The 26,890-nt window shown below is 49.6% G+C and overlaps 2 protein-coding genes and 1 long non-coding RNA gene across 3 annotated transcripts in view; 1 reads left to right on the top strand and 2 right to left on the bottom strand.

The window, feature by feature from the left end:
* Window positions 1–4,184: 4,184 nt before the first annotated feature.
* LOC141737651 (uncharacterized) lies at window positions 4,185–8,563 on the bottom strand. Its single transcript, XR_012585220.1, has 3 exons — window positions 8,425–8,563; window positions 7,280–7,465; window positions 4,185–6,264 (listed from the first exon to the last, which is right to left on the bottom strand). It is a non-coding gene; the product is annotated as an uncharacterized LOC141737651 (long non-coding RNA).
* A 619-nt stretch (window positions 8,564–9,182) lies between these two features.
* GOLGB1 (golgin B1) overlaps window positions 9,183–26,890 on the top strand; it is a 76,381-nt gene continuing 58,673 nt past the window's right edge. Inside the window, exon 1 of the mRNA XM_074573040.1 lies at window positions 9,183–9,306. The gene's annotated coding sequence lies outside the window, so the exon portion shown is untranslated. The remainder of the gene's footprint in view (window positions 9,307–26,890) is intronic.
* On the bottom strand, window positions 13,051–23,172 carry LOC141738015 (guanylyl cyclase-activating protein 1-like). The gene is made up of 4 exons (XM_074573052.1): window positions 22,907–23,172; window positions 19,112–19,261; window positions 16,487–16,577; window positions 13,051–15,474 (listed from the first exon to the last, which is right to left on the bottom strand). Exons 1-4 carry the CDS (start codon window positions 23,102–23,104, stop codon window positions 15,347–15,349), a joined length of 567 nt encoding a protein of 188 aa, XP_074429153.1. The 5' UTR covers window positions 23,105–23,172; the 3' UTR covers window positions 13,051–15,346.

The raw sequence follows: 26,890 nt of genomic DNA on the forward strand, positions 1-26,890 counted from the left end.
ACAGAAAGAAGATTTGGAAAGCAACGGGGTACTGGCCATACAGGTAGGTAGCAATTTAAGTAGCAGGAGGTGGAGTCGGACTGACAACCACAGAGAAAGGACACTGGAAGAGGGATGCAGGGTGGAGCAGAGGGAGTCACTAGAAATAGAGACAGGTGGCTGGGTAGAGAGAGACCTAACAAATGCAATTTTCACAAGCCATAGTGAAGAAGGCAGTGTGGGAAGAATGAAATAATAGCGGATGGGGAGCTGGAAATGCACAGGCACAGAAAGGAAATGGAGAAGGGGAGAAAGAACTTGCTGGCATTAAGCAAAAGAGCAAAAAGCTTTGGGGAGCCAGAAGCCAGGACAAGCAAGGCGGCAGGCAGAGATCAGAAGAGGCATGGCAGGGAAAGGCCTGGACATGCACAAGAGGGCACATGACTCACCGCAGCTCCTGGCTCGGGAGACCGCTGCTCACAGGCTTCTCTCTCTGCCCTTTTGTCCTCTGTGGTGCTGGCGGCCTGACCCTTGCTCACCTAGGAGCAGGCAGGGGGTGCCTCGATGCTCTTGTCCCATGAGGCTCACACGTGCAGCCGACGAAGGCAGCAAGCTCCCGGCGCTCTGTGCTGGTGGCGCGCTCTGTCAGGGATGGCTGGGAGGGATCCTTCCTCACTGCGGGGACCATCCATTCCTGGCTGGAGGCACCTGCCTGTCAGAACCCCCTTCGTTTGACTCCTCAGCCAGCGCCGGCAGGCAACTGTGCCCAGGCAGCTCCCTGGGAAGCTAGAGGCCCTTGGCAAAGCAGACCCATCCCCAGTGCAACCTTTCTTTTTAAGCCCTTGGCCCAGCCCATGCTCACCTCATGGGTCCCACCTGGGCTGCCTCAGCCCCAGCTGGAGCCCACTGGAAACAGGGGCCATTGCCAAAGCCCCACAGCACATCACCCCCTCCCCTGAGCCTCTCCCCAACCACCAGCTCTGCACCCTGGGGGCAGCAAAAGCATCCAGGGGCACAGAGGAGGCAGGAAGTGTTTCTTCCTTCATGTGCCTAACAAATCCTGGCAGAGAGTTGGCTATGAGGCTCAGTGCCCAAAGGTGGCAGGACAGGGGGAGAAAAGGGAAGGAAACAGCAGGAGGAAGAACAGAGGGACATAGGGAAGGGGTGTGGGACAGGAAGCCAGGAAAGGGGATGCTGCCACCAAGAGCAGAGAGGGGAGAGACTGTGCAAAAAAACCCAGGGACAGAGAGATGGAAGGATAAATAAGAGAGACAGGGAGCAAGAGAGAGAGGCGTAAGGCACCAGCAGGACAAGACAGAGATGAGACAAGGGGCTGGGAAAAATCCCACAGTGACCAGGAAAAAAAGCAAAGGCGAGAAATCTAAAATAGAATCAGGAAGCAGGACAGAGGGAGACGTGGAAAAGAATTTCAAAAAGCCACAAAGTACAAGAAACGTAGGTGAGAACTAACAAAGAGGGACAAGGCTATGTCAAAAGAAAGTGTAAAAAGTGAGAAGGGGCAGGAGAGAGAGGGAAGAACTGGGGAATTCTCAAGACAGAGATGGCTAGAGGAAGAAATGGGAAGTTTGCACCTGGGAAGGAAGAATGCCAAACACCAGTATATGTTAGGGGCGGACATGCTGGGAAGCAGCTTTGAGGAGAAGGACCTGGGGGTCCTAGTAGACAGCAAATTATCCATGAGCCAGCAGTGTGCCCTTGTCGCCAAGAAGGCCAATGGCATCCTGGGCTGCATAGGGAAGACTGTGGCCAGTAGGTCGAGGGAGGTCATTCTCCCCCTCTACTCTGCACTGGTGAGGCCACGACTGGAGTATTGTGTCCAGTTTTGGGCTCCCCAGTTCCAGAGGGACAGGGAACTACTGGAGCGAGTCCAGCGTAGGGCAACCAAGATGATTATGGGACTGGAGCACCTCCCTTATGAGGAAAGGCTGAAAGAGCTGGGACTCTTTAGCCTGGAGAAGAGAAGGTTGAGGGGGGACCTGATTAATGTTTAACAAACCCTCAAGCCCCGCCCACCACCCTTCCCACAATCCCCTGGAGAAAGGGGTGGGGCCAATGCCCCCAGAAGACATAAAGGTGGCCACAGGAATAGCAGCTCTTTTTCTTCTGCCTTAAGTTATCAGCAGGCAAAGCACCCCATTTTTTTATTTCTCTTTGGGACTCATCTCTAGTGATTCTCTTACCACTTTTGTTTGATTTCCGTCCAGTTCTTGCTGTGGAGAAGAGAGCTCTGCAGGGGCCGCTTTATTTTTGCGATCTTCAGATATTTTTGTGGCTACCTATCAATCGTATTTTGTGGTTTTGGAAGAGTGCTGGAAGCATATGATTTCCAGAACACTGATGAGCATTTCTAGGGTCCTGAAGGACTAAAGTGCTATAGAAACGCACGTTGGAGGACTGAGGGGGCACTTCCGGGCTCCTGGAGGACTAAAGTGCCATGAAGATGCGCGTCGGAGGACTGAGGGGCTCCTGGAGGACTAAAGTGTATAGAGACGCCCGTCGGAGGACTGAGGGGGCACTTCCGGGCTCCTGGAGGACTAAAGTGCCATAAAGACGCACGTCGGAGGACTGAGGGGCTCCTGGAGGACTAAAGTGCCATAGAGATACGCGCCGGAGGACTGAGGGGGCACTTCCGGGCTCCTGGAGGACTAAAGTGCCATTGAGACGCGGGTCGGAGGACTGAGGGGGCACTTCCGGGCTCCTGGAGGACTAAAGTGCCATAGAGACGCACGTCGGAGGACTGAGGGGCTCCTGGAGGAGTAAAGTGCCATAAAGACGCGCGTCGGAGGACTGAGGGGGCACTTCCGGGCTCCTGGAGGAGTAAAGTGCCATAAAGACGCGCGTCGGAGGACTGAGGGGGCACTTCCGGGCTCCTGGAGGACTCAAGTGCCATAGAGACGCACGTCGGAGGACTGAGGGGCTCCTGGAGGACTAAAGTGCCATAGAGATACGCGCCGGAGGACTGAGGGGGCACTTCCGGTCTCCTGGAGGACTAAAGTGCCATAAAGACGCGTGTCGGAGGACTGAGGGGCTCCTGGAGGACTAAAGTGCCATAGAGATACGCGCCGGAGGACTGAGGGGGCACTTCCGGGCTCCTGGAGGACTAAAGTGCCATAGAGATACGCGCCGGAGGACTGAGGGGGCACTTCCGGGCTCCTGGAGGACTAAAGTGCCATAGAGACGCACGTCGGAGGACTGAGGGGCTCCTGGAAGACTAAAATGTCATAGAGACGCGTGTCGGAGGACTGAGGGGGCATTTCCGGGCTCCTGGAGGACTCAAGTGCCATTGAGATGCGCGTCGGAGGACTGAGGGGGCACTTCCGGTCTCCTGGAGGAGTAAAGTGCCATAAAGATGCGCGTCGGAGGACTGAGGGGCTCCGGGAGGACTAAAGTGCCATAAAGACGCGCGTCGGAAGACTGAAGGGGCACTTCCGGGCTCCTGGAGGACTAAAGTGCCATTGAGACGCGCGTCGGAGGACTGAGGGGGCACTTCCGGTCTCCTGGAGGACTAAAGTGCCATAAAGACGCGCGTCGGAGGACTGAGGGGGCTCCTGGAGGACTAAAGTGCCATAGAGACGCACGTCGGATGACTGAGGGTATACTTCCGAGATCCTGGAGATCGACACCCGGAAAACTGCCGGGTACTGACGGGGACGCGGTAACGCGTAAGAGCCGATGCTGGATGGCCGATAGCCGCTCTCGAGGCCGAGCGGGCAGCACTGATCCCGCTGCAGGCGGCGCAGAGCTCGCCGGCCTCCAGGCCGTCCTGGTTCGTCCTCCAGCCGCCGCTCTCTCGAGACTGGCGCCAGACCGGCCTCCGCGAAGCCGCGCATGCGCAAGAGCTGCGGAACCAACGCACAGCGCCGCCGCGGGCGGGGGGCAAAGGCGGGGCGGGGCCAGGGAGGGCGAGAGACGGGGCCACAGCGCACGCGCGGCTCCCCACCTGCAGGACCAGCCTTCAGCCACCAGGCGGCAGCACCCCCTCCATTATCCTGCTCTCAGCGCTCATTAGGGTGATGAGCGGTGACCGCTCTCAGCCCGCTTTAGTCCAGCCAGGGACCAGCTCTGCCCTCTCTGCATTGGCAGCCCAGACAGCGACAGCCAGCGCCTCTGCACCAAAAACCTGTGGAACAGTGGTTTTTGCCCTGGAACGAACCCCAGGGACGCTGCATTGCTCCACACCGGGTACCAGGGCTGTGGGGGTGACAGCAACGAGTCTGCTGCGGACCCAGGAGGGAGGCAGGCGTGGCACCTTATCCACAACACAAAAACTTATCATTTTGGCTTTCCAGTGTGAATTTTTATTTTTTTTCCTTTTCTGGCTGCACAAATCCATATATAGCACAGGCATTTACACTTCTGTATCTATTTACACATTTATATTATCTATTTACACTTATATAGAAAATCTGTTTAGACTTAGATTTGCTTAGACTTATACATTAACACTTATGATATAGAATATCTATTTAGACTGTCTGCTTACACATCTATTTTGACACCAATATCTGTTTATAAATAATTTTAAGTATTTTTATATTCAAAGTCTTTTATATAATACAGAATCATAGAATCCTTAGAGATAGAGGTTTTTATTTTGAACTCATTTTACATACATAAATGAATATTATTCCTATATATATATATATAAATGAGAGACTGTTCCATATTTCAACACCTCACACCCATAGTTACAGGTTTTAACATTTTTTTTTAAATGCATCCCAAAAATTTTCAGACTTGGGGCTGTGACCCACCTCTTTTGGGGGGACTCCATGTAACCCCCACATCCTCCACTCACCTGTTCCTCTGCCACATCATTGCTACACCAATGACATCGTGGTGCCCCAGATGACATCATCACCCACCCACACTTCTATTCACCCCAAAAAAAGGGTATAAAACGCCCAGGCCCAGGGCTGGCCCCTTCCCCTCAGGGGGCTCCGCCACTGGCTGCAAACCTGGGCTGGGGCATCTCTCGAGCAGCACGAGGTGTATACAACAAGGCACCTGGAAAACAAAAATCCCCAATTATATAGTTCAGCATGCTAAAAAAAACAGTACAGAAGAGAGTAGAGGAATTCCGTCAGACTGAGGGACAGGAGCTGAGCTACAGGAGGATTCTGGGGAAACACCTCGTCTCAAAATGCAGCACAGCCTTCAAAACCCAGAGCCATCTGAACTCTTAAAGTCAATATTAAGACAAATCGATGCCATTTTGAACACGTTCTTAACAGCAAACCATCTGGCTGATGTTGCGTAATGCCTGACCCCTTCCCTTTTACTGAAAAGGTGTGCTTTAGGTTTATATACGCCAAATAAAAATACTTACACTATAAAAGTACTTGACTTTCTTCTGGCACTAATTTCACTTGCACAGCTGTGAACTGATACCATGACACTAGCTCTCTCCAAAATATACAGTTATAATTTGACTAGGGTTTTTTTGTGTGCTACACAAGGAGGAGGGACACCTGGCCAGCAGCACTGCCTGAGAGAGATGCTACTGGGCTGCAGGGGAAATGGACCACTGAGCGCCACACAGAAATAAAGTACTTCAAAGCACGCCGTCTAAACATCAGGGAGAAAAAAAAAACAAAAAACATTACATTCAGTTGTCTCTTTTTAAAGCTTTAGAGCAAATACCTTCCTTGATCTCCACAGCACCTTGTAGCATTTCATCTCCCTTTCCCTCACTCTCACCCCGTCAGAGCTCCGCATTGGTCACTGCTACACAGCTCCTTTATCATTCTCTCTGCCTTCCAGGGGATCCCCGCTTGGTTCCTCTCTCACTTATCTCTCCTTTGCTGAGATGCTCCATCAGGCTCAGGGGCTCCCAGAGGATTTGGCAGGAGCTGGTGTCCCCTGGTCCCCTGGGAGGGGGATGTAGGGTGTACCAGGGGGGAGTCCAGGGGGTCCCAGAGGGCTCTGGAGGGTCCTGGAGGGGATGTGGGAAGGTCCCAGGGGGTACTGAGGGAATGTGGGTGTTACCAGAAGGCTCCAGGGAGTCCTCAGGATGAACACAAGGAGTAACAAGGGGTCCTGCAGGGCTTTGGGGCGTCCCAGGGTGCTCCGGGCAGTCCCAGAGGGCTCAGGGTTGTTCTGGGGGGCTCCAAGGAGTTCTGGGGGTGGGTCCTGGGGGGCTCCAGGTGGTCCCAGATGATCCTAGAGGTGGGTGCGGAGGGTCCCAGGAAGGCTCTGGGGTCTCCAGGGGATCCCACAGGGCTCTGAGGTGTCCTTGGGGGCTCCAGGGGGCTCTGGGATATCCTGAAGGGACAGTGCGGGTGTCCCAGAAGGCTCCAGGGAGCCCAGGGGGAATATGAGGGGTCCCAGGGGCTGGGGGGGGTCCCAGAAGATTCTAGGGGGTGCCAGGGGTCCTGGGGAAACATGAGGGGTCCCTGGAAGATCACAGAAGGCTCCATGGAGCCCTGGGGGAACATGAGGGCTCTCAGGGGGTCCTGGAGGGCTCTCGGGGGTGCAGAGGGGGTTCCAGGAGGGTCCCAGGGTGATGTAGGTTGTTGCTCCAGTGGGTCCCAGAGGGCTCTGGGGTGTCCTGGGGGACTCCAGAGGATGCTGAAGCAGGTGTTGGAGGATCCCAGAGGGCTCTGGGGGGTCCTGAAGGGCTCAGAGGGGTCCCACAAGTCTCCAAGGAGTCCTGGGGGGGCTCTCAGATGGGATGGGGAGTCCGAGGAGGGTCCCACAGAGATGTGGTGGGTACTGGGGGGAGTTTCCAGAAGGCTCTGGGGTGTCCTGGGTGGCTCAGGGAGGTCCTGAAGCAGGTGTGGGAGGGTCCCAGGGGGCTCTAGGGGGCTCTCAGGGGGTAGGAGGGGTGGTCCCAGGAGAGTCCCAGGGGGAGATGGGGGGTACGGGGTGGGGGGGGGGAAGCTCCACAGGGTCCCAGAGGGCTCTGGCGTTTCCTGGGCGGCTCCAGGGGGATCTGTGGGGTCCTGGAGGGGAGTGGGAGAGTCCTAGAGGTGTCCTTAGGGGAATGGGGGGGGGGTCCCAAAAGGCTGCAGGGAGCCCTGGGGGGAACATGAGGGTTCCCAGGGGGTCCCAGATGGTCCCAGAGGAGTTCTGGGAGAACATGAAGAGTTTGCAGAAGGTCCTGCAGAGCTCTCAGGAGGTGCTGGGGGTCCCAGAAGATTCTAGGGGGTCTCAAGGGGATCCTGGGGTGTTTGGGGGATCCCAGGGTGTATCAGAGGGCTCGGGGGGGTCCCAGGGAAATGTGGGGAGTCACAGGCTGTCTCAGAGGGCTCCAGGAGAAGTCCCGGTCTCCCCATACCTGTGGTGCAGACGGCAACAGCACAGGACCCTAGGGAATAGCTGGTGTGGAGGAGGCACCCCCTGCTGGGGGGAAATGTGGTGGTAATGGGGGGGACACTCCCTTGAAGCCAAAGACAATGACCTTGGAGGAATCATTGGGCCCCTTGGAGGCCCTCAGATACAGGTCACTGTAAAGCTCCTCATCCTGCGGGAGGAGGAACAGTGGGGGGAGCGGTCACAAGGACACCCAAAGGCTGGGGGATGCCTCAAACCTCCCCTCCCACCCTCAGCCCCTCTCCAACCCCGCCCCCATCTCCCCTCAGCCCATCCCCGTCTCCCCCTCACACCCCTCCGTCCAAATTCAGGCCACGCCCCCGCCAAACTCAGGGCTCCCCCTGGACACCCCCCTGCCCAGCTCAGGGCTCCCCTTACGCACCCCTACCCCACCCCTGCCCCCCCCAGGGCTCCCTTCAGCCCCCCATGTCCCGTACTCAACCCCCGACAACGTCCCCACCCGGGAGTCCCCCATTTGCCCCCATCACCGCTCAGGACGCCCTCGAGATCCCCCTCCCCACCGCCCGGGCCCCCTCAGCCCCCTTGCTCCCCCAGCCCCCCTCAAGGCCCCCCCTTACCCCTGAGGGCCCCCTCAGCACCCCCCCAATCCGCCTCAGCCCTCTCGTTCCCCCCCAAAGTCCCCCCTCATAGTCCTCTCAGCCCTCCTCATCACCCCTCCGTCCCCCCCAGTCCCCCTCAGGGACTGGACCCCCCAGCCTCCCTCAGGGCCTCACCATTAACCTCGGGACCCCCGTCCCCGCCCCCCAGGCTCCCCCTTCCCCCCCGTCCCCCTTAAGAGCCTTCTCAGGGCCTCCCACCCGCCTCGGGGCTTCCTCAGTCCCCCTCATTCCTCCTCAGGGCCCCCGTCGGCTTCCCTCAGAGCCCCCTTAGCCACCTCTCAGCCCCCCCGTTCAACTTCAGGGCCCCCTCAGCTCCGTTCACCACCCCTCGGGGGCCTACAACCCTCCCGTTCCCCTCAGGCTCCCTCAAGTCCCACCCTCAGCCCCCCCAGGCTCCTTCGGGATTCCCTCAGCCCCCCCCCATCATCCCTCGAGGCACCCTCAGGTCTCCCTCCGCAACCCGCCATGTTCCCCACCGCCCCCCGCTCACTTTGATACGGTCCAGCTGCCTCACGACGTGCTCACGGCGGGCCCGCGGGCTGGGCCCGGCCAACCGAGTACGAGCCCGCCGGGCCGCGCTTTCCGTCCGGACGGCCCCGCTCCGATTTCGAGCTGCCCACCATTTTCCCCCGACCCTCTCCGCCTCCGGAGCGCCCCGGCCTGGACCGCCCATGCCGCGCGCCCATTGGCCGCCGCCCGCCCCCCCTCCTCGGGCAGCCCCGCTCCATTGGTACGTCGTTGCCGTCAATCCCCACCGCAACCCACCCCCGGTGAGGCGATCGGACCAATGGAAGCGCGGTGAGGCGATCCGACCAATGGGAGCGCGGCGCCCGCGCTCTGATTGGCCCATACTCCCGCCCATCCGCCTGGGAGCGGTTGCCATGGTGAAGACGCCCAGGCCGGAGCCCGGGACCGTCGCCGTGGCAACGAGGTGGTGCGTCCGGGCCCGCCGGCGGGGAATTCACCCAAACCCGGCTTTTTCTCCTTAGAAACTTTATAGAATTGTGTGCAACAGCACAAAATAAACCCGTTGCGCGGCCCGGCCCCCACGCAGCGCTCCCTGGGGTCCGGCATTTCGAGGGCGAGCCGGGGTCTCGCAGCTCGGGGCGGGGAACCGGCCGCTGCGGCTGCGAGTGGGCCAGCACCTGCGCGGCGGGGCGGGAGGCAGGGCCGGGGAGGACGGGGAGGGCGGGGAGGCGGGGCCAAGGGGGCGGGAGGTGGTTCAGGGGAGGGCCGGGAGGCGGGGCTGAGGGAACGGAAGAGGAGGGCGGAGAGGCGGGGCTGAGGGGGCAGCAGGCGTCTCTCCAGCTGCATACCGGCTTTTGGTCGAAAAGTCTTGAGCTGCGACGACCAGTACCCTCAGTGCACAGAGGTACTGCGCTCGCTGCCGTGTCCTTGCGGCCACACTCCGGTACTGGAGTAGGGAGGGGGGCCGGGAGCCGCGCATGCGCAGTACAGCGGGCTCCAGAGTGCTCACTGCTGGCGAGCAGAAGCCGGTACTGGATCTCGGGCGGGAGGCGGGGCCGAGGAGGGTCGTATTTTCCCCAAATTGGTTTCGGCTGCACAAATCGAGGTGGATTTGGCTTTCCCGGGAGCCCGAAAGTGGAAATTTCTTTGGCCTTCCCCCGGCAACCGCCTGTGCGGGGCCGGCGCCGCGGTACCGCGCTTGGCCCACGGAGCGGGGGGCAGCAGCGAGCGTGCGGTGAGGCGGGGACAGGGGACGTGGTCGAGACGGGGCAGGAGGCGGGGCCAGGGAGGGACAGAGGGCATGGCCACGGGGGGTGGCCTAGACGGGCCGGGAGCGCGGCCACGGAGGGCGTGGCTGAGACTGGCGGGGGCGTGGCTAGGGGGGGCGGGGGCGGGGCTACAGCGCACGTGACGCTCCCTACCTTCAGGAACGGCCTTCGGCCGCCGGGCGGCAGCACTCCCTTAATTGTCCCGCTGTCGGCGCTCATTAGGGTGATGAGCGGTGACCGCTCTCAGCCCGCTTTAGTCCAGACGGGGACCGGAACCACTTATCGGCCTGCGGGGCTCCTGGCCCTGTCCGCACTCGCAGCCCAGGCAGCGGCAGCCAGAGCCTCTGCACCAAAAACCTGCAGAACAGGGGTTTTTGCCCCGGAACGAGTCCCAGGGATGCTGCATTGCTCCACGCCGGGCACCAGGGCCAGGGGAATGACAGCAGCAAGTCTGCCGGGGACCAGGGAGGGAGGTGGGAGTTGCGCCTTATCCACAACATCCAAATTGGTGATCTTTGCTTTCCTGCATGAAAATGTGGGGTTTTTTTTGTTCCTCCTTTAAATCTACATAAATCCAGGTGGATTTAGCTTTCCCAGGAGCCCCAAATTGGGATATTTTCCCAAAAAAATTAGGGGGGGGTCCCCGCAACGCAGACCCAGAGTCAGGGGGTTTGGGTTATTTTTGTACTGTGGCAGCAGCTCCCGCTCGTGCGTGGCCCCACGGGGGAAAGTCCCTGCTTTGGGGAAATCGGCCCCAAATCGGGATGGGAAAAGGAGAAGGGTGAAGGGGCGGCTTTGGGAATAAATCTTTAAAAAAACTTTTTATAGCCTAAACTCCTTTATATTGCGCAGAATCATGGAATCCATATAGAGATAGGTTTTTATTTTTAACTCCTTTTATATACAGAAATGCATATTATTTTTCAATAGATATAAAAATGAGAGCCTGTTCTCTATTTCAATGCGTCACACAGAGTTACAGGTTTTAACATTCTTTAACCACCACACCACCACCCCCCGAATTTTCAGACATTTTGGGGCTGCCCGGCCCCTCCCAGCCAGGAGCAGCTGAGCCGAGCGGGGCCACCCCTGCTGCCCCCAGCCGGGCACGGGCTCGGTCCCGAAAACCCCCCAGCGGCCCCGGGGCAGCGCTCGGCGCGGGGCCGCTGCCGCCCTCGCCCACCCCGGCAGGGCAGACCCCGCATCCGCCCGCCGGGGCTCCGGCCGGGGGATCCCACAACACGCCCCGGCGCGGCTCCCGCTGCCGCAGCGGAACGAAACTCCGACACCGGCCCCGCCGCGGCACTGCTGGGCACCGCGGGCGGCCCGGCCCCGCCCGTAATTGGCACCGCGGTGGGGAGAGGGACAGAGGCATAAAAACCTGCTGTGCTTTGGGCTGAGCTGGGCACTGAACGAACGAGAGCTTCTCTCTAACTTCTGCCCCCTCCCAGAAGAGAACGGAGACAGAATAAGGCAGACAGAGGCTCATGGGTCGAAAAGAAACTAAACTACTTTAATGAAATATTAACAGTAAAAATAAAAGATGATCATATTAATAAGAAAAAAAAAAGAAAAAATACAATATATTCAAAAACAGTATCAGAGTCCTCCTCAGAGACCGGTTGTTGAAGGAAGAGGCTGAGCTGTTGATCCCTCAACTTTTATACTGAGCACGATGCCCATGGGATGCAATAGCCCCGTGGTCAGCTTTGGGTCATCTCTGCCTTCATTGGTGCCCACTGAGCACCTCCATCACCCTCCTGTCCCAGCAGCACCTCCCCAACAGCAGTTACTGCCACCTGCCGCAGGCCCCTCAGATCAACCCCCACAGCCCCTATAGATCTCCCCTGCGCTTTACCCCCAGCCCTGCCCCATAACCCACCTTCACAGCACCCCCAGCCCTTCCCCATACATCCCCACAGCACTTGGCCTTGTTGAACCTCACACCATTGGCCTCGTCCCATTCATCCAGCCTGTCGAGATCCCTCTGTAGAGCCTTCAACCCACCAGCAGATCAACACTCCCGCCCAACTTGGTGTCCTCTGCAAACTGACTGAGGGTGCACTCGATCCCCTCCTCCAGGTCGTTGATAAAGACATTAAATAGAAGTGGCCACGACACTGAGCCCTGGCAAACACTGCTGTGACCGGCCACCGAGGGGATTGAACTCCATTCACCACCACTCTTTGCACCCAGACATCCAGCCAGTTTTTCACCCAACAAAGTGTATGCCCATCCAAGCCACGAGCAGCCAATTTTTCCAGGAGAATGCTGTGGGAAACTGTGCCAAAGGCTTTAGTAAAGTCTAGGCAGGCAACATCCACAGCCTTTCCCTCGTCCACACCACCCCTTTCCTCCCTGGACCAAAGAGCCCATGGGGATGGCCAGACAGCAGAGGCCCTGCGGGGAGGGCAGTCTCAGTCAGAGCAGGTGCTCAGGTCCCACTGAGATCCGAGCACCAAGCACCGCTCAGCCCCCAGCTCTCAGAAGGTTTCAAAAACCACAGGGCTGCTTCTTGAAAACGTCCCCATTCCTAAAGTCATGGATGCTTCCCCTTCCCAGAGGGGCCAGCCCAGAGCAGGCAGAACCACAGGCAGCGGAGCCAGAACTGATGCCGGCACTGGAGCATCACTGTGTGGGAAGGCAGCTGCCTGCAGAGGAACTCTCCTGACTAGAACAAGAGGATATCTGTTCAATGCTCAGAGTTAGTGAGGAGAAATCCGAGCTGAAGGTCTAAATTTTGATTTGAAGGCATTTTTTTAAGCCGATTTCTACCGTGTCATAGAATCATAGAATCACAGAGCGTGTTGGGGTGGAAGGGACCTTTAAAGGCCATCTAGTCCAACCCCCGTGGGAACAGGGACATCTTTAACTAGATCAGATTGCTCACGCCTGACCTTGAATGTCTCCAGGGTTGGGGCCTCCACCATCTCTCTGGGTAACCTGCTCCAGTGTCCTGGGGATAGGTGTTAGGCAGGGTTTTTAAATGATCCTGGAGGATGTGACATCTCCATGCTGGGTCCTTCCACCATTACCCACATGGTGGCCTGAGGAAGGGGTCACGGGCAAAAGGATTTCAAAGGCTCATGGGACATGCCCTCACTCCACACACCCACACACCACAATCACAGAGAAAGTCCATGCAAGTCCATGACAAGCGCATCCAATGTGATAACTTCAACACTTAACATCCTAATCACATTCCCTAGTCCTAAACCCCTAACTCAAAACCCTCACCCTAACCCACAGAAGTTGCGGAGTTCCCATCCTTGGAGATATTCAAAAACCCTAATGTGTTGAATCCAAACCATAGCTCTAGATTCTATTCTCCTGCTCCTAATTCTTCAATTCTTCTATCAAAGGGAACAGTTCCAATATATGCTTATTGTACATTTTTTTAATCTTAACTGTATAAAGAAAGACAAGTAGGACAGAAAACAATTATCTCCCCTTTACAGAGATTTCCTCTTCCCCTCCCCAGTCTCCCTTCCCATAGCTTTTGACAAAGGCACATATACTGCCAGATTGGTCTCAAAGAACATGCTGGCTGCAGAGCCAAAAACCATTGAAATCATTCAGTAACAGAAGAACAGAAACATTTAGAACAAAAGACACGTCTGCAACTTAGGGTAGCTGTAGCATGATGTGGTTTTTTTGCCTATTACAAATGTCATAACTGCATCTTAGCTAGGAAATATTCCAGCGTCATCAGCAATGACAGCTAAGGAAGAAGCAGTTTTTATAATGTCTATTTAAAAAAAATGAAAATTAAACTATGTTTACAAATATTCAGGATTATTTCCGCGAATGTACTGTGTACATGTCCTTCTCCTTTAGGTACATCAAGAAGATTTTGTACAGTGTGTATAGCAACTTGCTGCAATACTGCTGCCAGCTGCAACTTCTTGGTGATTTCTTTAATATATGCTGCACTTATAAAAATTCTTTACTTTCCTAAGAACTAAAAATAGTTTTTTAGCTGTATGCCAGGTGATAATAAAAATGCAGTTTTACTTGTAACTGACTCAAAAAAATGCAGAAGACTGAGGACTGGTAACAGACACAGGACGGGTTCAACAGGGTCTTGAAAATCTCTGCCTTCCTCAGTCCAAAGGAGCAGCAGTCAAACAGCAGACGCTCATAAATATCCTCTGAAGAACCGAGCAAGGTTTGCCAATAGCCAGGTTGTGATTCCTCTCAGAAGCTCTAAGACTGCAGACGTGTATATGCCAGTGGGACCTGGAGTAAGACCCCGCCTGGTGCCTGCTCTAAATGTGATCACTCACTCTCTCAAGCTCCGCTGACAACGCTGACTAAATCTCCCTTGACTTAGATGACAGCCTACACACATTGTTCGGTATACATATGTACATCACAGAAACTTAAATATAAGCAAGATTAAGTCCACTCAAAAGTCTTCTTGTTACAGGTCTGCAAGTTCTTCCTCCTGCACAGGAAAAACATGCCCAATTATGGCATAGGCACTCTGATGAACTTTTCCCGCATTATTCTTACCTTCTGGTTCTCTCTCCAGATTCAAAGGAACTTCTATTTGTGACCTTACCTAATGTCGTGGTTTGGGCCTCAAACCAGGACACCTAATGTTAGTGAACAAGACACAGTTTGCTCTGTTTCTATCCATGCTACATCACTCTTCCCATCGTGTACAAAGACAGAGAGTCATTTGTGGCAGCACTGATATAGAGTATCAACTTCACTCCACTATTTACATGGACAGCAGAATTCACAAGCCACCTTGCTGAGTTGTTTCTTTTGCTTCTTAGGTTTTCTCCCCAAGAATAAAAAGAAAGACCAATAAAGGATGTGTGAAGCAACAATATTAGGATCATCTCCACATACTTAATTTATTCAGTTGTATGAGAGGAGAGTAGTAGGACAATGAGTGTAAAAGAGATTTGATCTCTCAGGTAATTCTTTTGCTTTGGGTAACTGAGTAGCATATTTTCTCTGGTTACAAAAGCTGCCCCTAAACTATTGACTTGTTTAGTAAAGAGTTCTTTGATCACAGAACGCTGCAAACAGCAGCATTACTGACAGGGCAGTTGGGAACAGATTTGTCACTATCAGCCTCAAAGACTGATTTTTCTTTCAGGTCTTGAGATCTTATGAATAAAGCTATGTCTGTAGAGACTACCAAATCCAAGAGCATCTGGTGTGGACAAATACACTGGTGTTCATGATCTAATACCATGACAAGAACAGTGGAAGTTACACTCCTTTGATAGTTCTCTACATTGATAACAGTTTGAAGCGCCTCTTTTGTACACATCAGAAATTCTCCACACTCCATCATCCAGTTCTGTTACTGCTTTTCACAAACTTAGCATTACTTTGAGTCCATTGCAAAGTGACAATCTGGGACACAGAATAAAGAGGAAATTTGTGCCCTGAAATTTGGCCTTTAAATTTGAAGAAGTCAGGTCAAATACTGCCACCCTTATTCAGTTTTTCTGAACCTACCCTGCATGCATGGGGTGAGTTTCAGTATTTGTACAGGAACATGCACTCAGATACACAAATACAGCAGTGTCTTTCTGTTCCTACTTCCATATGTGTGTTTATGAAAATGTTGTTTGTTTTAAAAAATGCTGTCTCTCCTTTCCGGTGTGTGCACACCCTTCTGTCTATTGGCACAGCGTTTTCTCCCAGCTTGATTTATACACTATGTCGACGGTTGTTGATCATGGCCACAATGTGTGTCAGGTCCAAACTTTTCATCATAACCTCCATGAACTCGTCGTCTTTTCTTGCTCCCTCCACAAATTCATCCAGAGAAAGTTCACCTGTGTCAGACAGACAGAAGGCATCGGAATCATGCCAATACACATTTGAAAAGGAAAAGGAGTACAGTAATCTAAGCTTCCTTTTTTTTTTCCCCACACACAAGGGAAATGGTACATAAGAAGGAATAGAGGAAGTGAGGAAGTGCACAGCTAAGGTTTTGGGTTTTGTCAGAGTTAGGCTGATGGTTGGACTAGATGATCTGAAAGGTCCCTTCCAACCTAGGCAATTCTATGATTCTGTGACGCTAAGAACTTCCTATAAATACGGCTAGATTCACTGTCTCCTTTTTGGCCTAACCTGTCATAGTCCTAACCTGCTCCATGCTTGTTGATTTTCATGTTTAAAAGAACTGACAGAAGGAAGCTGTGAAAGGCAGAAATAGGTTTTCTGTCCTAGGCCAAAAAGCCTTTGTGCAACGAACCAGCTCGGCAGAGTTCTTCTGGAATAAAAAAAGAGTCCACCAGAAGGTAATGAGCACATGAAGTAGCAAGGAAAGAAAAATCTCTCAGGGACATAGAGCAACTACAGGGGCATTAACCAACTTTTGACTGACTGGTCCATAGCACTTCACTTGCTGGCTGTACCGCCTGTAGCAGGCCCAGTGAAGAAATTCTGAATTTCGAGATTAAATTCCAGTTTTTTCTTTCCCTGCTGCTGAAATACTTTGGAGCAGTTGTGGCCATCTGTTAGTATTTCCCACTTCTAACTCTGACATAAGCTTCACAGCAACATAAAAAAGGCAAAAAAAACCCACTTCAAAAGCCCACTACCAAACTCACGTGGACAGAACATAGCTGAGACTTAGTACAGGGAACAAATCCTCTCATACTGATTACGCAAGGAGAAAAAAACCCTAGCAAAAGTCATGGAGAATGCATTACTGGATGAGAATTCATATAACAAGCAAAGATAAAACGAAGAGGCATAAAGTTCAATCAAGAAGGGAAGACATGGGTGTCTCTCTGTAGCACAGAGACCATCTGAGTAGGATGACAAAGACAGGAATCTTACCATCTCCATTCACATCAATTTTGTTGAAGACTCGGTTGGTGAACTCTTCTGCACTAGTTTCATGGTCACCACCATTAATAGCTCGAATAGCCTAAAAGAAAAGAGCAAGAACAGGAAGCTGCCTAATGGCTACCAAAAGGATAGACTGATTCCACTGCACCCTGTCAGTGTAGATTCAGAAGATGACAGTCATGCCTGGTACCTTCTCCATACAAGTGAACCACCACCATAGGAAAACACAGAAGAAATCATCAGGCCTTACAGTTGGCATTGAAGGGTGCAAACGGAGCATGGTTCGGGAGTATGGAATGAGCAATGAAACCCAGAGGATCACACTAAATCTGCTTAGGTAAAGGTTAAACGCTGCAGAAATGGCAGAATCAGGATCCACCTAATTGATTCACTTTCTATTACCCTATGGTCCACCAAGCCCAATAAACAGCATCAAACACCCTCTGCATGTGACATTATGAAATTCCTTTGTTATGTGCCATGGTCATTTAGTTCTGTTCTTGTTTTCCCTATTTCCATTTATATACTGCTTCCTGTGCGTCCTGCTTCTCCCTAAAGCTCACTGGAAATTAATTTTCAGCTTGAGAAAGTTTGAGCATTATTCACTACTGTTTACTACAATTCGTCTCATTCGTAACCATATAGTGCAGGGTTCTCTTTCTTTCCATACCTAATTGTTTTCTTGCTTAAGGATGTCCATGAATTATGTGATTCCATAGCCTTCATATTGATTCTAAGACTATTCATTTTCTACATTTTACTTTCCAATTTTTGGTAAGTTTCTGAATTCTTTTTCAAATGACATTTTACTAAAACTAAGTGTCACCTCAGCAACTTCCTAAGGCTGCCAAAAAGACACTGAACTACACCCACAAAATTCAAAGGGCAGTAAATCAGTTATCACCCACAGGATTTTTTTCTCAAGAGCTCTGTGTTAAACAATTACTATCTGTTCTTTCACTCATATGTCTGAGTATTTTTATTGCAAGCTATTAGTAGGAGGTTGTATATTATTACAGTTACTGATTTGGTTTAGTCTCTTCAATGCCCAGCACTAAAATTCATATCCAGATGAGAATGCATTACTAACATCTTATAAATGGTTTTATTTGTGGACAGCTCAGGCTTCAGATCTTTATCAAATTCATTTTCTGACCTTTCTTATTCAGAAATGTAAATTATTTAGGGTCATTGAATCTTTCCTGCACCTTTCTAGTTTCCTAGTCTCTACAGAATAATTTGAACTTCCAGCATGATTCATTCTGAGATATTCATAAGGTCATGTTATTGCCTGTAATTCCAACACCTTCCACAATAGCTATTTGCATACAATCTTTTCCATTGACAGTCATTCTTCTTCAAACTATTTGCCAAAGTCAGAAATGTTTTATTACGTTGACATTTAGGAGCTGGTTCTAAAAAGCAAGCTGGGAGTAACTCTCCAACTACTATTCACATGGGGAAAAAAACGGATGAAGGACACATTTCAGAGACTGCAACTGGCAGTCACGGAGTTTGAAGTCTTGGAAAGTGCAATTTAGGTCCTAGGCAGCTAAAACAATTTTATATAGTTAGCTATGCTGTAACATACATTGCAGTGGTAAAGAAGAGTCTGTCAAGTCTGCTTACTGACTTGGATAGATTGGACCGATGAGCCAATGCTCATGGAATGAGCTTCAACAAGGCCAAGTGCCGGGTCCTGCACTTGGGCCACAACAGCCCCACGCATCACTACAGGCTTGGGGAAGTGTGGCTGGAGAGCTGCCCGGCAGAAAAAGACCTGGGGGTTCTAATTGACAAGCGGCTGAACATGAGCCAGCAGTGTGCCCAGGTGGCCAAGAGGGCCAATGCCATCCTGGCTTGTATTAGAACTAGTGTGACCAGCAGAAGGAGGGAGGTGATTGTCCCCCTGTACTCAGCACTGGGCAGGCCACACCTGGAGTATTGTGTCCGGTTCTGGGCACCTCAAGATGAGAGAGATCTCGAGGTGCTGGAGCGAGTGCAGAGGAGGGCAACGAAGCTGGTGAAGGGCCTGGAGAATAAATCTGACGAGGAGCGATTGAGGGAGCTGGGACCGTTTAGTTTGAGGAAGAGGAGGCTGAGGGGAGACCTCATCACTCTCTACAACGACTTGAAAGGACATTGTAGAGAGGTTGGTGCTGGTCTCTTCTCACAGGTAATTAGCAATAGAACAAGAGGGAATGGCTTCAAGCTGCATCAGGCTAGGTTTAGGCTGGACATTAGGAAAAAATTCTTCCCAGAAAGAGTGGTCAGACACTGGAATAGGCTGCCCAGGGAGGTGGTGGAGTCACCATCCCTGAATGTGTTTAAGACTTGTTTAGATGTGGTGTTAAGGGATATGGTGTAAGGGAGAACTTTGTAGAGTGGAGTTGATGGTTGGACTCGGTGATCCCAAGGGTCTTTTCCAACCTAAATGATTCTATGATTCTATGATTCTACTGGACTATGAGATTGTGGGGAATTCTCGTAAAAGAACGAATGCTGCTAAAGAAGGTCTTATCCATGATCAGCCATATGGGGAATAGTGAAAGTCTTACTTGTGTGGTGGAATTTGTCTTTAAGAGGAAAGAACACAGACCCCTGGAGACTCACCTTAATGATGTTGAGCAATTCATGTCGATCAATGCAGCCATTGCCGTCCACATCATAGAGCTTGAAATACCACCGCAATTTCTGCTCCATCTTCCCACGGAGAACAAGGCTGAGGGCAGCCACGTATTCCATGAAGTCAATATATCCATCCTGTGGGAAAATGAAAACCAAATTGTGACAAGAACAAACTGAAAGAGTTATGGCTCTGGAGGTGTTTTACCTTAATGCTCTTTAGATTCACAGCTAAAAGAGAAAGGAAAACAAATGGCACAGGGACTCGGATTTAGGGAAAAGCTTTAGTACGTGTACACACACACACACTCTCCACTCTGAAAAAAAAAAAAAAGTGACTGAAGATAGTTTTTAAAATCCATAGAACATGTTTTGATAGCTGAAAAAATTGTTCTGTACTTAGGTTTTTAAACATTCAATTTCTTAAATCTACAAAGAAACTCAAAAAGCTCTTGTTTCCTCGGCAAAAAAAATGCTGGATAGTAAAGGTTCATAATCTCTTGATATAACACTGGATAAAATTTGAAGTGGTTAAAAAGAAACAACAAATAAAGTGCCTGTCTCTGGCAAAGATTCCAAATAACTACTTCAACAAATTACAGAGCAAAAAACCGAAACTTTCATTTATTGAGGTATTTAAACGAAGTTATATGCCTTTATGGAATGGACGTAAATAAATATATGTAAAAGGTAAAGGTAGGTGGACTAGCAGAGCACTACCGTTTTACAGCAAGGATCACAACATTTTAAAATATTAATTCAGGGTCACTGTAGTACTCTCCTTATGTGAGTTTTTCATAACTTCATTGAGCAAAGTCACATAAAACAAGATAACCAGCTCTAAAGGTGGGAAGGAGGGCATGACCGCAATTTATAAAATAACTATTTAAAATTTATCCTCTACGTCCTCAGCAGAGGTCCCGAGAGCAAATGATTCCATCCATCATCAATGTCTGTACTATTACAAGGTGCTCTTCCTCTGGGTGCTCTTGTTCCTTGCCCTCGTTTATAAAAGGAGCTTAGATTAAGTGGCTAAGTACTAACAGGCTAAGATTAACTCATGTAGGTCCATCTCCACTAGTTGCCACACATTTACTTCATGACCCTTGAGATCACTATCACTTTATTTAGAAGATAGCTTTTTACCTTTGTATGACCAAATTTGAATATGAGAGTCTTCTTAAAACATTGTTTACTGCATAACATGGGCCTCACAGGAGAACTTTGGAATGCGTAACATCCTTGAACAAATTTTAAAGTCCTTAAAGATCCCAAGAAATCACAGAGGTAAAGACTTGCGCAAGAACTGTAAACGTGTCAGTTTAGTTTATAAAACTCCTTCTCATCACCATCATCATCCTGGGCACAGAGAACTTTACGATGAGAATCACAGAATCACAGAATGGTAGGGGTTGGAAGGGACCTCTGGAGATCATCTGACCAGCCCCCCTGACAAAGCAGGGTCACCCAGAGCAGGACGGACAGGAACGCATTCGGGCGGGTTTGGAATATCTCCAGAGAAGGAGACTCTGCAGCCTCTCTGGGCAGCCTGCGCCAGGGCTCTGGTGCCCTCCCAGTAAAGAAGTTTTTCCTCATGTTGAGACGGAATTTCCGGTGTTCCAGCTTGTGCCCGTTGCCCCTTGTCCCGTCACCAGGCACCACTGAGAAGAGTCTGACCCCATCCTCTTGACACCCGCCCTTTAGCTATTGATGAGCACTGATGAGATCCTCTCTCAGTCTTCTCTTCTCCAGGCCGAACAGCACCAGGTCTCTCAGCCTTTCCTCATAAGAGAGATGGTCCAGTCCCTTGATCATCTTCGTAGCCTCCGCTGGACTCTCTCCAGCAGTTCGCTGTCCTTCTTGAACTGGGGGGCCCAGGACTGGACACAGTGCTCCAGATGTGGCCTCCCCAGGGCAAAGCAGAGGGGGAGGATGACCTCCCGCGACCTGGTGGCCACACTCTTTTTTAATGCACCCCAGGAGACCACTGGCCTTCTTGGCCACAAGGGCACATTGCTGCCTCATGGTCAATTTGTCGTCTGCCAGGACTCCAAGGTCTCTCTCTGCAGAGCTGCTTTCCATCAGGTCAGTGCCCAAACTTACCGGTTTAGTAATGGTGTCTAACAGAGACAGAAATCCTCCATCTCCTGTACACGCTGTCCTTCTTAAATGGATTAATACTGATAATTTTCAAGGCTCAGTTACACTAGTATCTCACTACATTTCTGTAACACAAACAATTTTTTAATTGGTCTTAATAATGATTACCTGCAGCTTCAGTATAAGAATACTTGTTGAGATTTGCAGTCATTTCCAGTCATTATATCCACCACAAGACCTGAGCTACCTTAATGGAGCCTAGTTACTCCTCTCTTGCCTTTAAAAATTTTGTAATATTCCTTAGCATTCCTTATTGTCTAAACCAACGTTCTTTGCTCGGTCCCTAGGCTTTCCTTCTTCAAAACCGACCCAAAACCCCCCACCTGTTTCACATGTCTCTGTGACTAGTTCCTCCTCGACTCACAGAACCTTGGAGCAGAGCACAAAGCTGAATTTTCACAGGCTGCCTTAAAACCAGATTTCTCTGTCATTGAGATACAGGCCTGCAAGCATAGGCTTAAGTATATATGGATTTTTTTTAAAAAGGAAAAAGTGAGGGGCATTGTATGGTTAAAGAAATTATGGGAGCTACTGTTTCTTACCTTAGAGACAGCCAGTAGTTGCCTGCCACAGTAAGGAATACTACCTACCTCCTAACTACTGCTATATGCTATACCTCTGTCCTGGCTTCAGCTGGGATAGAGTTAATTTTCTTTTTAGTTGTTGCTAATTGACATTTATACTATACAAAGACTTTTTCAGCTTCCTGGAGAAGCTGAGAAGCAGCATACACAGAACAATGGAATGGCCAATGAAATATTCTGTACCATAGATGTCATGTATATAAATGGGGGTTGGCCAGGGAGGAGGAATCGATGATCACTGCTTGGGACGGGCTGGGCAAACAATTTACTGAGTGCTGAGAGTTATTTGTGTTGTATTACTTTATCTCATATATTATTTTACCACCATTATTGTTATTGTTATTTTCCTTTTTCTGTTATTGTTCTATTAAACTGTCTTTACCTCAACCCATGAGGTTTATTCCCTATCCTTTCCCCTCCTTTTGTCCGTCTTCTCCCTGCCCTTCTGGGGGAAGGGGGGAAAACTGCATGAGCAGCTGCGTGGTCCTGGCTGCCGTCTGGAGTTAAACCACAACAACCTCCTAGCACTGAGGAGAGCCACACAGATTGTCTGTCCACACAGTATTAACTTCAGCTGCCAAATACCTGGAAATTACATCTTCTGTAAATGTTATAATGATTTCTATTGTGTTTGATTCCTGTAGTCTCTACTAGCTAATACAGGTGGATTTTAAAATAATAAGAACATAAGAATAAGAATAAGAATAAGAACAAGAATAAGAATGAAATCTTCTTTCATTAGTATTTTGCTAGTAAAACAAGGGCAAGTCAATTAATACACAATCAGGAATTCTCAAAATTCAAACATAAACTTGCACAAGGTAGTTAGATAATAAGGTGTTATTATCTATGGTTACGTTATCTATGTTATTATCTATGCACATTAATTTGCTCCTTGCATTTAGCTACTTTACATTACTGTCCCTCTGCAGCTTTCCACAGCAATGTTTGTAAGAGAAAAACAAGGACTCTAAAAGTGCAGGAGCTGGTTTGCTGTTAAGCAGCACGAGGCAGTTAATTTTCTTGCCAGAGGACTCACCTTGTTCATATCAAATGTGCGGAACATCTGCTCAATGTACTCATTGGCCTCTGGATCCAGCCCTCGAAGCCCAAAGAACTGTTTAAATTCATACTCCGTCAGCTGTCCAGAGGGGCACTCCGTCATGAACTTTTTGTACCAGTGGTGGATCTCAACAGCCTGCAGATCATCCACTGTTGAGCTACTATTGTTCCCCATGCGTATGTGTGGTCAGAAAAAGGATGCTACAGAAACAATCCTTTTCCTCCTGCTGCTCTCACAGCACTGCCTGTCTGCTTCTGTCACGCTTGACGTTAGTTGTCAGTTAAGTGAGGGCTCTAACTTTCCATGAGCCAATTATAAATATTAATCTGCTTAGAGGCTGATTTACAAACCTGAAAGTTTCAATGGTACAAACAGTCTTCTTAGAATGGAAAGGAAGTGCAAAATAATCTAGCAAATCACTGCTATTTCAGGAGCCAAATCAGAGAGGGTGAGAAGGTTAATCAGACACTGACATCAGGAGCTATACTGGTTTGGTAGACTACCCTATTTTTAATCTTGATATATTTATACATGAAGATAAGAGGAAAAGGCTACAAGATGTGGGATTTGAGGTGAAGTAGGACTGGAGAGTATGTTTTCTCAAATAGAAATGTTGAATTATTTAGTGTATAGGACCAGAAAGTGTTACAGAAGTAGCCCATCATAAATGTTAGGCTATGTGGAAAAAAGCTCATCTCTATATACACAAAGGGGCACATAAGAACAATGGCAGGTGGGGGCACCCAAACAATCCTCTGACCTGGCTAATCCCAGAACTACTACAGAACTGCAATCAACCCATAAAAGGCTCATCTGCATAAAAAGGAAGGTGCAAAAAGAAGGATGCATCCATTGGTGCTCTTTGTGTTTGTGTAAGTGTTTCTGTCTGTGTTGCTGGCTGGGCACGTATGTATATATGTGTTGTATACATGTGTTTGTGTGTGTGCCTACTAAGAATACATTCTCAGTTTTGCAACCAGTTGGGCCCGGGGGCATGGAGCTGTAGCAGCCTCACCTCTGTCAGGCCATCAGATCTGGCAGCTCCTAACAGCAGCACAGATGAATCGGAGGCAAATGTGTACTTAGGAACGGCTGTCATTCCAACGTTTTATCCTCACAAGTCTGTATCTACTAAAACACAGTAATAGCTTTCTTTTGTAGCATAACTTACAAAAAAAAATAAAATCCACACCCATAAACATTTTATAGTAAAACAAAGAGAAGCAATTTTAGATCCTGAAACAACGAACAGTGCTAAACAGTCCATGTACTTATCTTTTGTGGCTAGCGTCATATAACAATGTAAGTAGTACCACCTCAAATTCACTTTCTCAAGAGCGTATTAGATCAGTGCAATAAGACTATGTATCACAAATGTTTCAGCTACTTATATTGAAGTTGCAGATAATCATTATTAAGACCATCAAAAAATTGTTTGTGTTACTGAAATGTAGTGAAATACTAGTGGAACTGAGCCTTGAAAATTATCAGCATTAATCCATTTAAGAAGGACAGTATGTAAAGGAGATGGAGGATTTCTGTCTCTGTTAGACACCATTACTAAACATTCTTAAATTAATAACTCAGTGTTACTTTTAAAATCTTGTTTATGGACAAAGAGGAAGTATACCTTACATATAGAATTATAGATCATAGAATGGTTTGGGTTGGAAGGGACCTTAAAGATCATCTGCTTCCAACCCCCCTGCCCTGGGCAGGGACACCTCCCACCAGCCCACGTTGCTCCAAGCCCCGTCCAACCTGGCCTTGAACCCCTCCAGGGATGGGGCAGCCACAGCTTCTCTGGGCAACCTGGCCCAGGGGCTCACCCCCCTCACAGCAAAGGATTTCTTCCCAATATCTCATCTAAATCTCCCCTCTTCCAGTGGAAAACCCTTCCCCCTCGTCCCATGGCTCCCCTCCCTGATCCAGAGTCCTTCCCCAGCTTTCCTGGAGCCCCTTTAGGGACTGGTAGGGGCTGGAAGGTCTCCCTGGAGCCTTCTCTTCTCCAGGCTGAACAACCCCAACTCTCTCAGCCTGTCGTCATAGGAGAGGTGCTTTACATATATATGTAAAGTCAAGAATTTATTATTAGTATAATAGAAATTTTAACAGTCTAGTTCAAGATTCATGATCCGTTTAGATCTAATTACAGAAAAGCAAAGAAAAATAATGTAGGTCAAGTACTTATATACAGGAAAAAAGTCGCACTGATAGCAATAATACATTTAAAATTGCAACACACACACACTTAGTTCATATGCCTTTTCTGGTGTCACACTCACCTGACTGCTGCTCCTCTGGATATTAAGATCTGTGCTTCACTGATGTTTGGGGCGTGTGTGTGTCATGGCAAGTTGTCAGCATCTAGACTCCTGAACTGGGAGGAATGTGATGTTCTTGTTAATGGTTTAATCCTCTCTTTTTTCTTTTTTTTTCCCCTTTCTTCTCTTTCCTTCCACTTTTGCTCATGTATATATGTTTGCTAATATAAATTTACACTTTTTTCTTTTTACGTTTATATTTGCATTTACTCTTTATGGTGCCCCATACCTATCTTAGATACATTTACTTTGTTATCCCTAAACCCAGTTTTGTCCAGCTCTGGGTCTGCATTTTTTTTAACTAATCATTAGTTAGTTGTTTATAGCCATGGGGTCTCCAGCACAAAGCCCGTGCCCCATCTCTTATTGTCCCATGTCTGTTCTCTACACCAAATCCTGCACCTCCACTTCTCAAGACCTCAGCTGTTTTACCAGGCCTGTATTTCTCTGTTCTACATCATTGTATTAGCATTTTAAATACCTCATTTTACCTAGAATAACTGCTTGCTAATACTACTGTCCTGTTTTGAGGTAAAACAGAACCAACTCTCTCTTCAGTAATTTTATTGCTCAGCTAGGCCTCTTCTAACTCTCTGAAATTAACAGCATATTGTGCAGAGAACCATTTGTTCTCAGAGTGGTGTGGTAAGACCAATGTTTATAGTTCATGCCAAGGCATGGTGTGTAGAGAGGCTCTTGCTTGTACTTACTGCTGTAACAGCCAAGCTCAGCTAATTTCATTATTTGCCGCGTTGGAGGGTCGCAAGCGGAGAAGCGCAGAGGGGTCGCACCTGCAGGGAGGGCGGACGGGACAGGTGACCCAAAATCAACCCACACGGGTATTCCATCCCATCTGCCCCACGCTCAGTGTAAAAGCTGAAGGATCAAAGGGTCAGCCTCCTTCTTCGATGGCCAGCGAAAGAGGAGGACTCTGTTTGTTTGCCTTTGATCCCTACCCGTGCATTCCTGACTCCAGCTCTGGAATCCAGTTCCCACCCGTCGCTGAGACCAGTCTGGGACTCCCCCAGTGCCTGATGGTGACATCATCCTGGGAGCTTAATACGGCTTTGTTTATACTGTATCTATTGTATTATTTCCCTTTTTATGTTATTATTAATATTTCATTAAAGTAGTGTAGTTTCTTCTAAACTCGTAAATCTCTTTATCTCTCCTCCTACTCTCCTTGGAGCAAGAGCTGGGGGAGAGCATTTGTCACCGGCCATTGGCCAATTTGGCCAAAACCACGACAACTACCTATATAAAACCATGGTTGTACCATACAAGGATAAAGAAGCAAAATAAATTAGACATAGACACCTGATAATTAGAGAAATTGCTCTCACAGCTAAACCAAATGAAACAAAGCTGCAGGCAGGTCATGACAAATTCAGAGCAGGCCTGGCAAGCCTTAGGCCTTGTGAAGTCGGTGCAGAGCCTATGGCTATTAATACCCTATGACAGGACTACATTGTCACATCAGAAGCAGGAACAGGAGTGCACTTGAATGGCGATTGCACTGCTTGGACTTCATGAAGTCTTTGTCAACTTCATGAAGTGTAAAAAAGCCAAGTGCACGGTCCTGCAGCTGGGCTGGGGCAATCCCCAGTATCAGCACAGACCAGGGAGCAAACGGACA

This window comes from Larus michahellis, chromosome 1 (genome assembly GCF_964199755.1).
Source record: "Larus michahellis chromosome 1, bLarMic1.1, whole genome shotgun sequence".
NCBI classification, from domain to species: Eukaryota; Metazoa; Chordata; class Aves; order Charadriiformes; family Laridae; genus Larus; species Larus michahellis.